The sequence below is a fragment of the Papio anubis genome, chromosome 15 (assembly GCF_008728515.1).
Source record: "Papio anubis isolate 15944 chromosome 15, Panubis1.0, whole genome shotgun sequence".
NCBI lineage: Eukaryota > Metazoa > Chordata > Mammalia > Primates > Cercopithecidae > Papio > Papio anubis.
Window position 1 is genome coordinate 23,892,577 of NC_044990.1, and position 13,562 is coordinate 23,906,138.

At 41.4% G+C, this 13,562-nt stretch overlaps 1 protein-coding gene across 6 annotated transcripts in view; it reads left to right on the plus strand.

Moving 5' to 3' along the window:
* The window catches only part of SLC25A30 (solute carrier family 25 member 30), a 76,190-nt gene extending 70,975 nt beyond the window's left edge, over positions 1 to 5,215 (plus strand). Inside the window, exons 9-12 of one of the 6 annotated variants that reach the window (XR_002518350.2) lie at positions 686 to 766; positions 2,019 to 2,564; positions 4,314 to 4,398; positions 4,734 to 5,215. Coding sequence is in view for 3 of the 6 variants with exons in the window: in XM_021929604.2 (XP_021785296.1) it covers positions 1,704 to 1,832 (129 nt within the window). In the remaining 3 variants the exon portion in view is untranslated. The other 5 variants (XR_639748.4, XR_639749.4, XM_003913834.4 and 2 more) reach the window with 5 other exon arrangements.
* The last annotated feature ends 8,347 nt before the right edge of the window (positions 5,216 to 13,562 follow it).

The window sequence follows — 13,562 nt, forward strand, 5'->3', positions numbered from 1 at the left end:
GTGGTACTCTGAATGATATCTCTACCACTTTTGCTTCATTTCTGACCTGTTCAGGAGCCCACATGACACGGAAGCAAAAGACCCTAATTGGAATTAAATCTCATTTGTTACTCATTCAACACTGTTTATCTGTTTTGTGTGGAGTTCATTCAGTCCTCTTTGGGGTTGTTGGGCGTGGAGCCTTAGTCTTCCACCCACACAGAAGCCTCTAAAGAGCAAAGATTTCGTAGGTAGTCCTTCCAAACAGGATTTTATTTTTAAGAAAAACAAATCAGTCTGGCCACTAATTATTATTATTATTATTATTATTATTTTTTTTTTTTTTTTTGAGACAGAGTCTTGCTTTTTCACCCAGGCTGGAGTGCAGTGGCGTGATCTTGGCTCATTGCAAGCTCTGCCTTCCAGGTTCACGCCATTCTCCTGCCTCAGCCTCCCAAGTAACTGGGACTACGGGCACCCGACACTATGCCCAGCTAATTTGTTTTTGTATTTTTAGTAGAGACAGGGTTTCACGGTGTTAACCAGGATGGTCTCGATCTCCTGACCTCGTGATCCGCCTGCCTCGGCCTCCCAAAGTGCTGGGATTACAGGCGAAAGCCACTGTGCCCGGCCTGGCCATTAATTAGTAATACATTTGGCATAATTAGAAAGTTGGAAGTTAACTTTTTTTTTTTTCTTTTAACAGACATGGAAGAATGAAGGGTTTTTTGCTCTCTATAAAGGCTTTTGGCCAAATTGGTTGAGACTTGGTCCTTGGAATATCATTGTATCCTTTTCTGTTACAATAGATCTAGAAAATGATATAGCTAAAGAATACCATTTGTATAAACTCTCATGTTATTAATTACAATTTAGAAGTAGGTTCTGATTCTTTTGAGTTCCTCTGATGCTAGGAAGTCACTACTTAGTTTCTTTTTTAGGAAGTGTGAAGTCTCTGTGCTAGACACTGAATCTTGCTTTGACGGTGATATTATTCAAAAGTAATGATACTACTAAAAATGTTTAGTTAGACTCTGTTCTAGAAGCTGAGGGTATTTATGATTTCAGAGAGAGAGAGAGAGAAGGATTGGCTTTATAGCCCTAGCCACCTTGGGAAGGATGTGGTTGACAACGATGTCTTAGAATGCCTATCTTAGAGAGCGCCTGAAGATAAACAGGAATTAGCTCCGGAATTGTTTGGCAGGCCGGCACGCTTCCTGTGTGCCACAGTGGGAGGCAGGAAAGGAAAGGCAGGTAACTTTTTTTTTGTTTTTGAGACTGAGTCTTTACTCTGTCACGCAGACTGGAGTGCAGTGGCATAATCTCGGGTCACTGCCATCTCCGCCTCCTGGGTTCTAGCAATTCTCCTGCCTCAGCCTCCTGAGTAGCTGGGATTACAGGCACATATGACCATGCCTGGCTAATTTTGGTATATTTAGTAGAGATGGGGTTTCACCATGTTGGCCAGGCTGGTCTCAAACTCCTGACCTCAAGTGACCCGCCCCTTGGCCTCCCAAAGTGCTGGGATTACAGGCATGAGCCACCGCGCCCATGAGGCAGTTAATTAGACACAGAAGGGCAGAATGGTGAAGCAGGAATGCTGGCTTTCGCCGTCCTCTTGTTGCTCTTTATCAGCTCCCGCCTCCCGAGGAAGGCTGCATAGTGGAAGCCTTTGAGGAGAGCTTCCCAGGACTTGCTAACTGTCTTTCTCTCTCTCTCAAAAGCTTACCGTGCTGGAAAGTTTTTCCACCACAGCAAAGCCACAAAAGCTAATCAGCGTAGATGCCATCTCAGAAGAGGATGATGCCACGGGATTTACATATCTCAGCTGTGATCTTTCTATTCCAAGCTGACCTTGGAAGGCTTATGGGCAGATAGTTTGATGTGGTTAAGGATGGAACCCCTTTTATTTAATCGTGTCCATAGCGTGGGTCTGCCTGTACCTGTTTGTTATTAAGTGTGTCATTTGTAAGTCTGTTGTTATGCACTGGAGTTGTGAAGATGGCATTTTCTGTGTCATCCTTAACCCATAACCACAGTTCTTTGTGACATACGAGCAGTTGAAGAAATTGGATTTGTGACAAGTCAAGGCTGCATGAGACATCTTTCTGAAAATGGTAACTTCTGAAACAGCAAAGCTTCCTGTGTTTCACTCTGCTTCTCACTGCTTGGCTCATCACAGATTCTGGGATGTGAGCAACAGATGAAGATTGGGTTAGTTCAGATTGCTGTGTGTTGGCATTGGATGCTCTTCATCAAACATTTAATGGCATAAACTAACATCCAAACACTAGTCTTTACCGTTGGAGCACCCTTCAACATCAAAGATAATATATGAAATGCATGTTTCTTGCTAAAGAAAACTTGCAAGAAAATCAGGAGCTCTGTATTGTTTTATTCAGGGAGAGTAGCTCCTGATGCATCTCAGCTCATGACTGAGAACATCAGACTGCTCTAGAGAAGCTCATCGGAACCATGGAATGGAGCCTCCGAGAAGATATTATGGTTTCTGAATTTCTGGGAACTTTTGCTCCTTGTCAGCTGAAGAAATTTCATGTATGGAGACCTGGACTGTTCAACCCCAGGTATAAACGGTGCAGGAAATGGATCCTAGGAATATCGCACTGCTTTATAATTTCCTATTTTGGCAGGATCTTCCACTTATAATAAGTGATTTTAAGCTTTTGAAGACTTGACATTTGTGAGAAATTGTTACAAAGTAATAATCTCTAAATTCATGGTGGTGTTATGCGTTGGCTTTGAAGGTTGCAAGGTCTGTATTGGTGAGAGGTGTTTTCAAGCAGCTTAGGTTCTCTCTTAGGTAATGTTAGTAATTAGCTTTATGATTTTTAGCAAAAAAAAAAAATATGTATTTCCCAATGTGTAAAATGGGGATAATAACATCTATTGATGTAGAGGGTCAAATGAAGAACAAATAGTAGCTGCTGCTACTTGACTTGAAATGTAAGTATGTTTACATCATGCTGTGGAACAGCTCTAAACAGTCTATGTAGAAGAGGAGCGTGTTATCTTGGGCTTCTCATGGCAATTGTGAATGAAGCCCTTTGTTAAGGTCTTGTTAAAGAAAGAACACTGTATAAGTTCAGGCTTTAGTACATTTTCCTTAGCAAAATGTTGGTAGTGAATCAAAGAGTTGATTTCTCCAGCTTTCCACTTTTTACTTTAGTTTGTGCTGTGCCTGCCTTGGACTTCCTGTTTAGTTTGGATGGAAAATACCTGCTTGAAATTTTAACAATGATTTCTTTGGTGCATCTATTTAGCTAGTTTCTGATAGGTGGCATGTAATATTTTCCCTTTTTCTTTCCTTCTATAGACACAATAAATCATTCTCCCTCTTCTTTTTTTCTTTTTCTATTTTCTTATTCTTTTCTCTAACCTGCTTCAGAGAAAGAGCCCTCTTCCTTCTTGTCTTCATCTTACTCTTTTCAAAACAAAAGATGACTGTGAGAACCCCAAGAACCTCCACTTCCAGAAGGCAGCCACAGGACAGGGAACATATTTATTTGGGTCCCTTCGGTTCCCCCTTTGAGAACAACATTAAATACATGCTAGCTGGGGCTCCAGGGCATTCTCCTTCCACAGTAGTGCGGCCAAATTCCCAGTTTGGCCAGTCTCTTCGTTGAGACAGAATAGAAGGAATGCAGGGTTTTGTAGGGGATCAGATAATTTTTCCTCCCAGGCATTTTTCCCTTGCTTTCCTTATGAATGAATGGTCCCTTTGAATATTATTTCCAAAAGTGAGAGCTAAGACAAAGTCATCAAAAAGAGAGGATAAAAGACGGGAGGGGTTGGGTAGGGTGACCTGTTAATTGCTTAGACTCAGATGAAAGTCCACCTCTCCCTGAGCAATCCTAGAGGGCAGCAGAGGACCCCAGAGCTCATTCAGGCCTCGCTCCTGGTTCTAAACTACACCTTAGGATTTTTTCTTCTTTCCAAAACATTCCATTGATTTTATAAAGACTTTCTATAGTGAGGCTTTCACTGTTGAGATCTCTGAGTTTAAAGATTGCTTTTCTTGAACCACTCTTTTTTTAATGTAGAAAAATTTTATTTTTTCAAATGTGCATACGATTTTTAAAACAGTAGAAGCAAATTCATTCTGCAGACCATGTAAAGAGTGAATGTCAGACAGTATTCATTATTACCAGTTTATTCAGATTACGTACATGTTCCTACCAAGGTGGAAAGAAATTCAAACCTCATGGTGAAACTTAAGCATGATTTAAGATAAAAGCATAGTATTTCTTCAGTGTAGATTTGTTAAGTGCCTTATTGAACAGGATCTTAACCTACTTTTTCTGTTTTTTTGGAAGAGTTAATGCAATTGTTGAAGCTTCTAACCAAGAAACAACTTAAGGAATCGGGAGACTTGGTCCCCTTGTTTTCAGGGGTCTGGCTGTAAGTCCCTCCCCACCTTTGGGTATTCTTAAATATGCCAAAAGGAATTCTAGTTTTTATAACCAATGGGTTTTTTTAATTTGTGTGCTTATGGATTTGTGTAATCATTGATACTTAATGTTGTGGATTCGTAATATAAAAAGTGGCTCCTGTCCTTTATATTTATTCATGTGCTAGAAATAGTACACATTATATAGAGTATGAAGTTTTCATAAGCCTTTATATTTCAAGCTCTTTATTTAAACATTGTTGGAATATGTGATATAAGCCTTGTTTCATTTATTTAATAAACTGGAGTAATATATAATAATAAAAATGATTTCTGGTTATTTCAGATAAATGGAAACATTCAAACAAAGGCAAACTACGTGGAGTCTAGAAGGCTGGAGTAGAAATACTGTTGCAGCTGCAGACATTTCTCTCTGCATGGAGAAGTTGCTGGGATAATCTTACTCATTGCCTGGCACCTGTGTGGTTCTCCTCCCCCGCCACCCCCCCTTCCCATGTATGAAATACCTGGCAGCTCAGTCCAAGCCAGTGAACTTGATTTGAGGACTGGCTTCGCATTCGAAAATACCAGTGGGAGGACGTCAGTGACGTGAACTGTCCGATCCCCTCAGCCCTTCATACAGTGTTGGGTGTTGCTAGAGGCAGATGGAGGGATCCTTGGTCAACTGTGGACCAGGCAGGGACACCTGGGTGGCAGAAAACAACCAGCTAACTCAATGCGAAGTGGGTTCATTAATCTTTTTAGTTGAAACTATTCTCTAGGTGCCTGTTTTAGCATGTGAATTAAACATAGTTGTTTATTTAAAAACGAACATTGGGAGCCAGGTACGGTAGATCACTTGAGTTCAGGAGTTCGAGACCAGCCTAGCCAAGATGGTGAAACCCCATCTCTACTAAAAATACAAAAATTAGCCAGGCATGGGTCGTGCACCCTGAAGCAGGAGAAGCTCTTGAACCCAGGAGGTGGAGGTTACATTGAGCTGAGATCACTGCACTCCAGCCTGGGAGACAAGAGTGAGACTCCATTTCACAAAGCATAAATAAATCGTAAAATGGGGGAAAGAGGGGAGCTATTTTTTTTTTCTTTAATTTTATTTTTTAGGGTGGTTTTAGCAAAATTGAATGGAAGGTACAGAGATTCCCATGTACCCCTGTCTCCTCCATGATCAACATTCTGCACCAGAGCAGTGCATTTATTACAACTGATGAACCTATTTGATGCATCATTGTCACTCAGAGTCCATAGTTTACAGTAGAGTTCACTCTTGGTGTTGTACATTCTGTGGATTTGGATGACTGTATAGTGATGCATATCCACCATTATTATATCATACAGAACAGTTTCACAGTCCTAAAAGTGGGGAGATTGGCCTCAATTCTCCTACCTAAGAGACTGAATGACTTATCCATATATGGTTGCCTCCATATGAAGAGCAGTGAGAACCGCCAGCTGCTGGTGTGTCTCAAATGCCTGTGAACAGTGAAATCCTCACTTGGATGGTGACACCTGCTAGACACAATTGGCTTTAAATCCAGGATATTTATTTTTAAACCAGCAGCTGGGGAAATGTGACAGGATAAATTTTTGGTAGATTACAAGTAGATTCATTCTGTGGCAAAGGAGGGAAATAGAAGACAGTGTATAGATCTGTTTCTCAAAAGGTTGATGTAAATAGTGGAACCATGAGTACCAAGAGCAAAACATTGGAAACAACTTATATGTCTGTAAGCATCCCCTGCTTTCCAGACTATGGCCCCTCTGTATAATGGCTTGCCATGTTCTTCTTGAGAAGAATGAGTTCCATCTCAGCCTGCTGAGATTTCTTTCTTTCTTTTTCTTTTGAGACAGGGTCTTGCTTTGTCGCCTAGGCTGGAGTGCAGTGGTGCATGATCGTGGCTTGAGCCTGGTTAATTTTTGTATTTTTACTAGAAACAGGGTTTCGTCATGTTGCCCAGGCTGATCTCAAACACCTGGATTCAAGCGATCCGCCCACCTCGACCTCCCAAAGTGTTGGGATTAGCGATGTGAGCCACCGCGCTTGGCCAAGATTCCTTGATGGTCAAAGAAATCAAAACGTCTGTCAGCTAGTGCTCAGTTCAGGCTGAGATGAAAAAATGTTTTACTTGTAAAATATATATAACATAAAACTTGACCATCCTAACCATTCTTAAGTGCACAGTTCAGTGACATTCAGCACATTCACATTGCTGTGCAACCGTCACCACCATCCATCTCCAGAACTTTTTTGAAATAAATGGTTTTGAGTCGATTTTGGTTTTTAATTTATTTAGCATTGTATGTCCTTGTAGCCCTGGTACAGCCCAAGCTGGAAGATAAGAGCCCCAACTTCCATCTGAATGCTTGGATTTTTCACACTTGTGAGAGGCTCCCATAGTTCCCTGGACTGATCTAGAAATAGCAACTATCGTGTGAAGCAAATATTTTTCATTCAACCAGCCTCCTCCCTGGGCTTCGAAGCCTTTCATATGAGGAACAAAGCCAAACACCAGCAGTTGGTGATTGCTGTTTAGGTCACTCTTCAGTGCTGTTCCTCAGCATTCTTGTATCTATACACAGACACGGCCTTACCGAACACAATGCAGAGTGGTCCAGTGCACAGCTGCTTTTGGGTCCTGTAGTAACTGGTGGCGCCTGTAAAAGTCCCAGTGCTTTGGGAGGCCAAGGCAGGAAGATTGCTTGAGCCCAGGAGTTCAAGTGTTTTTTTTTTGATGCAAGGTCTCTCAGTTAGATTGGAGCGCAGTGGTGCGATCTCCGCTCACTGAAACCTTCACCTCCCAGTTCAGGTAATCTTCCCACCCCAGCCTTCCAAGTAGCTGGTACTACAGGTGCACACCACCACACCCTGCTAATTTTTAAATTTTTTGTAGATATGGGGTCTCCCTATATCGCCCAGGCAGGTCTTGACCTCCTAGGTTCAACAGACCCTCCTGCTTCGGCTTCCCAAAATGCTGGGGTTACAGGCAGGAGCCGCTGTTCCTGGCCTCAAAAAATTTTTACAAATTGGCTGGGCGCGGTGGCTCACATCATGAACTGGGTGTGCACAACAGCACTCTGTCAGCAAATGGAGGTGGTATGGTATATACAGTGTCAAATTCAAACAGTTCCTGAAGGCATGAGTCGAGGCTGAGATATCTACTGCTGCCTTTCCCTCAGACCACACGTGTAGCATCGTAGGCATTTCCCTATGGCCAGTCGACAGAGAAAGAAAAAACTGAGGCCTCATTTATTGATGGTTCTGAACAATATATAGGCACCAGATAGAAATGAATTGCCACACTGTGACAGCCCCAGTCATGAGTATCACTGAAAAATAGTTGGAAAAGAAAATCTTCCAAGTGTTTAGAACTCCAGCCAGTATGTATATACCTCCAGGACTGGAAATCTTGAATCCATGATCAAGGACAAGATAGTTAATCTCCATTTGCCCTCAGATCTATGACTTCTGTGCCCTGCTCTATGTTTTTGGATGCCGGCTTCTTGCATGACTCAGAGACTGCATTACTCAGATCCCCTTACCTTCTGGCTTCCAATTGCATTTAACCAATGAAAAACACTAGCAGGAAATTGGAGGCAGAGAGAGAAGATGGTATTTTTTCATGCTCTCCCTGCTTCACTGCCATGTCCCTGGTGATAGCTCCACAGTTACAACTCTCACTGGGCTCTGCTGACACTATTTTCTAACCTTGTCTTCTCAACCCTACAGGTGGTAATGGTTTCCCACTATTGCTAAGTCTCTAGGTGCCTGATATGGCTTGATTCCATGTCCCCACCCAACTATTATGTTGAATTGTATTCCTCCAATGTTGGAGATGGGGTCTGGTGGGAGGTGATTGGATCATGGGGGTAGTTTCTAATGGTTTAGACCATCCCCCTAGTGCTCTTTCATGACAGAGTTCTCATGATATCTCATTTAAAAGTGTGTAGCAACTCCCTTTTTGCTCTCTCTCTCTCTCCTGCTGGCCATATGAAGATGTGCTTGCTTCACCTTCGCCTTCTACCATGATTGTAAGTTTCCTGAGGCCTCTCCAGCCATGCTTCCTGTACAGCCTGCAGAACTATGAGCCAATCAAACCTCTTTTCTTTATAAATTACCCAGTGTCAGGTAGTTCTTTATAGCATTGTGAGAACAGACTAATACAGTGCCTCAACATCTATTATTGGTCTCTTTAACTATCCCCACACCTCTGTAATTATTTCCTTTACTAAAGTCTCTTTATTTGAACAATCTCAGATAAATTCTGTTTCTTGATGGGACCCTATCCAAATACAATCTGTTAGTTCTTTCCTCTGTGTCCCTAAACCTCCTGTTTTCCATCTTCTTGTCTCATCCTGTATTTGGAGAAATGTCTCTATATCTATTTTCCAACTTACTGTAATTCTCTCTTCAACTATTTACCTATTTTAATTCTGACAATAATATTTTTCAGTTTTAAGGATTGTTTAAAAAATATAGTTTTTAAAAAAACTATACATTTATCATTACAATTATACATTGGTATATGCAAGGAGATTGGTTCCAGGGTCACCTGCATATAGTCAACTCCATGCATATTCAAGTCCTGCAGTTAGCCCTGCGGAAATTGCATATACCAAAAGTTGGCCCTCAGTATACACAGGTTGTGCCTCCCGTGAATACTGTATTTTCAATTTGTGTCTGGTTGAAAAGAAGCCATGTATTAGTGGACCTGCACAGTTGAAACACGTGTTGTTTGAGGGTCAACTGTATAGTTTTATATGACTATTTTATAATCTGCCTGGCTATTTTTGATAGTCTTCTTCCCCTGTTTGATTTACTTCTTGATTTCTTTCTTTTTTTTTTTTTTTAAATATATTTTTAGTGATGGAGTCTTGCTGTGTTGCCCAGGCTGGTCTTGAACTCCTTGGCATCAAGTGATCCTCTTGCCTTAGCATCCCCAGTACCTGGGATTGCAGGCATGTGCCACCATGCAGGGTGTCCTTCATTTCGCATGTATATGAGAGCCATGCTCTGAAAATTATCCTTTGACAAGGGGGAGTACAGGGCCCCAGAAGTATATGATGGGAGGCTGGACCTCAGCCAGGCTGCAGAGTAGATGCCCCTGAGAAAGACATTAAAGCTGAGAACTGAGGGATATCTAGCCATTTGTAATGGTACCCAAATTACTGGACTCCAGGCTTCTCCAGGCCCAACTGTAGCTCCAAGGTCTCTTCTCCCACCCTTGGAGATAGAATAGCATGTGTCGTTCCCTGCACTATGCTTGAGTCTGTGTGAAGGGTCTTTGTGAAGCTGCCTACAGAATTTCTCACGCATTCCTACTCCATTGTTCATGTGCTACTCTAGGACTTGGGAGTACTCTGGGCTTTTTTCATTCTCTAACACCATACTTAGGAAGCAAGAGATATATTTTGTCTGCTCTCAGAACATTTGTGAACCACCCTCATCCCCACCACCCAGACTGTAGAACCCCTTCTCAAAAACACTTGCTGCAAGACACCATCCTGCTCCCTTCTGTGGACTCCCTCTCTTCTCTAAAACACCTAGTTTCCTAAGGTATGACAAAAATAGGTGTATTTTCCCAATACCTGTTTTACAACTGAGTGGCTGCTTTTAAAGCTCAAAAACTGTCCATGTGACATGGTTGTTTGTTGGGTCTACTGTGGCAATCCTCCATTTAGGTGGTGGATACTCAAGTCTGGCTCATTAGAATAGACAGGGAGCTCTGTGTATGTGGAAAACATTCTCACAGCATGCTTTGTGTCCAACACTGGACTCGTCACCCTCTGCCAAGCCATCTTCTTCCATGCTCCCCTCTCAGTGAAGGACACACCCATGTGTCCAAACCAGACATCCTGACTCCTTCATGTCCAGTCAATTACACTCAATCCCAGTGGACTTTATCTTTTTGATATCTCTTCCATTCACTCTCTTCTCTCCATGTCCACCAACACTCCTAATTCAGGCCCAGATGACTGAAACAGCCTCTACTCTGTGTCCCCACTTCTGGGTTGGCTTCTAGTCAATGCATATGTCACACCATCCAGGACTTTTCTATACGGCCAATGGGCAATGTCCTCACTGCTCTATCTCCTCAGCACAGAGGCCAAACTCCTTATCATGGCACCCAGGCTTTCACAGTCTTGTCCCTATGCACCTCTTTAACATCATTTCTTGTCATCTTTCTACCTCCAACTTCAAATTCTAATCATATTGTCAAATTTTTTTACTTCCCACAGATGTTCTATGGTCTTGCTTCTAGGCCTTAGCACATACTGTTCCCTCTCACTTGAAAAAGTTTCTCCTTCTCTGTCTTATTGCTGTTCAGATCCCAATTCATTCAAAATATATTTATTGAGCATCTACTGTATGCCAAGCACTGTTAAAGGTAGACCTTTAACAGGAAACCTACCCTCATCGTCCAAATATGGATTAGATGCTTTTCTTCCTTGCTTCCTGTAATATCACCTTATGCTTATTCACAGACACCACATTTTATATTGTATTGCACTTGCCAGTGTTTGTCTGTTTACCTTACCAGACTGTAAGCTCCCTGAATACAGGAAATGTTCTGATTTAGTATTGAATACTCAGACCAGCACACAATGTAATATGGTTTGGCTGTGTCCCCACCCAAATCTCATCTTGAATTGCAGCTTCCACAATTCCCACATGTCATGGAGGAACCTGGTGGGGACTAATTGAATCATGGGGGTGGGTCTTTCTGGTGCTGTTCTTGTGATAGTGAACGGGTCTCATGAGATTTGATGGTTTTAAAAAATGGGAGTTTCTCTGCACAAGCTCTCTCTTTGCCTGCTGCCATCCATGTAAGACGTGATTTGCTCCTCCTTTCCTTATGCCATGATTGTGAGGCCTTCCCAGTCATGTGGAACTATATGTCTAATAAACCTCTTTCTTTTGTAAATTGCCCAGTCTCGGGTATGTCTTTTTTTTTTTTTTTTTGATTCAGGGTCTCACTCTGTCACCCAGACTGGAGTGCAGTGGCACAATCTCGGCTCATCACAACCTCCGCCTCCCAGGCTCAAGTGATTCTCTTGCCTCAGCCTCCCAAGTAGCTGGGATTACAGGTGTGTGCCACTACCACCTGGCTAATTTTTACATTTTTAGTGGAGATGGGGTTTCGCCATCTTGGTCAGACTGGTCTTGAACTCCTGACCTCAAATGATCCACCCGCCTTGGCCTCCCAAAGTGCTGGGATTACAGGCATGAGCACTGTGCCTGGCTCTCAGGTATGTCTTTATCAGCAGTATGAAAACGGACTAATACAGAACCCAACACACAATAAATGTTTAATAAGAGGATGAGCGAATGAATGAATGGGTAATCTATAATGTTATGAGATCTCTAATGCTGTACAATAAGCACATACACACACATGCACACACACAACAAACATATAGGCATAATTATATGTTTATCATTATAAATAACACATACTCATAAAAACGTTTAAAAAACAAAATACAAGTAAAATTTAAATGTAATTAAAATGACTGTCTAATAAGCCATCAAGTAAATCTACCATAATTCTATACTTAAATTGTTTCTAATTGTTTGTTAATATCCTGCTGTGAACATCTTTGTAGATAAAGCTTTTTTAAAAAAAATTTAAGAGATTATCAATTTATGAAAAAGTGCTGGAAAAGGAAGTAAAAAAAAGTGAGCATTTCAAGGCTACTGATAGATATTTCCAAAAATGTTTTTACCAACATTTATACATGACTTTATTGCATGTGTTTTAATTTTATTATTAGCAAAGAGGCAGTTCATAACTTTTTGAGGTTGAAATCTTGGAAGGTAATTATGTCTTTCTTCAAAACATGCCTTGATTCTAAATATTGGTTCTGAATTCTAAGCTGGGGTACTATTTGTCTAATTCTTCCGTTATTATGAAATAAAGCCTTAGCTACTATTTAAATACATTGTCAAAGTTTACAGTGATTTATATAGTCACTGATGTGTGAATGAGAAATTGATAAAGTGAGTAAGAAAGGAAATAATTTGAAAAGGAAAACAGAGCTTCAGACCCTTGATGAAGCTATAGAAACCTATAACAAGGGAAGTGGTTCTTCTGATAATAGGCTGAAGAGTATACATAAAGAAATCCATCATTCCACATGAACGCGCTCTGAAAATTCACGAGGCAGTTGTACATGTGCAGCTGTGCATAAGAATGATTTCTTTTGAACTATTCCATTTTGTAACTTTGCTGTTTTATAAGCAATGAAGTAAAATGGAAAATGATCTGAGAAGTCTGTGTGTTCTAACGTTCCTCCTCTTTTACGCCGTGATTTAGTGTTTTGGCCCTAGTACAACCTTGAAGTAGTATAGAATGCTGGGAGGCAGTTCTGTGAGCCTGTAATACTCATCCTTGGAACTCATGCTTGCTAAGATGTCCTGTGACAAAAAAAGTACTAATGGATTCAAATGTACGTCTTTGTGTCCCTCACTTTCATTTGTGTTAGCGTAGACGAAAAAGAGAAGGTCCTGCCCAGTGTCCTGGTTCCAATGACAGGTCTGCCCTTTACTAACTGTTATCCTGAGCAGAAACTTCCCTGAAGTTTGTTTTTATCATTCATTAAATAGGGCAAAAAATAATATCCACCAACTACCTACCGAGTGAAAGTGAGGAGCAGATGAGAGGTGCTTTGGAAACCATCACATGAACTATTCTTGCAATGCCACGTTATTAGCAGGGGTCCTTTGTAGTGTCCAGGTTTGAGTCATTGAGGAGGGCTGACCACGGTGAGGCTATGAAGCACCCACTATAAGGAGGTCTTTGGATCCTTACCATCGTCTCCTTCCCTATCTCTCCCTTTCCTCGATCTAGAGCACTTCTGCCCCTTATCCCTTAGGCATTTTTCCATCTCCAGGGGCTTATTCTAAGATATTACTGGGTGAAAAACCCTAGCAAGCAAAGAAATGTGGAATTGCAGACACTTGTAGTAGGTAATAGGAAAGTTTAACCATGGTCTGTGTCTTTATTAGGCAGTAGACAGTAGGATGTGGTGCAGTCTTTCTCAAACTTGAGCTTGTGATTACATTTTTAAAATACTTGTTTTCATTTCAACTCTTCTTTTTTAGACAGAGTCTCGCTCTGTTGCCCAGGCTGGAGTGCAGTGGCACAATCAGCTCACT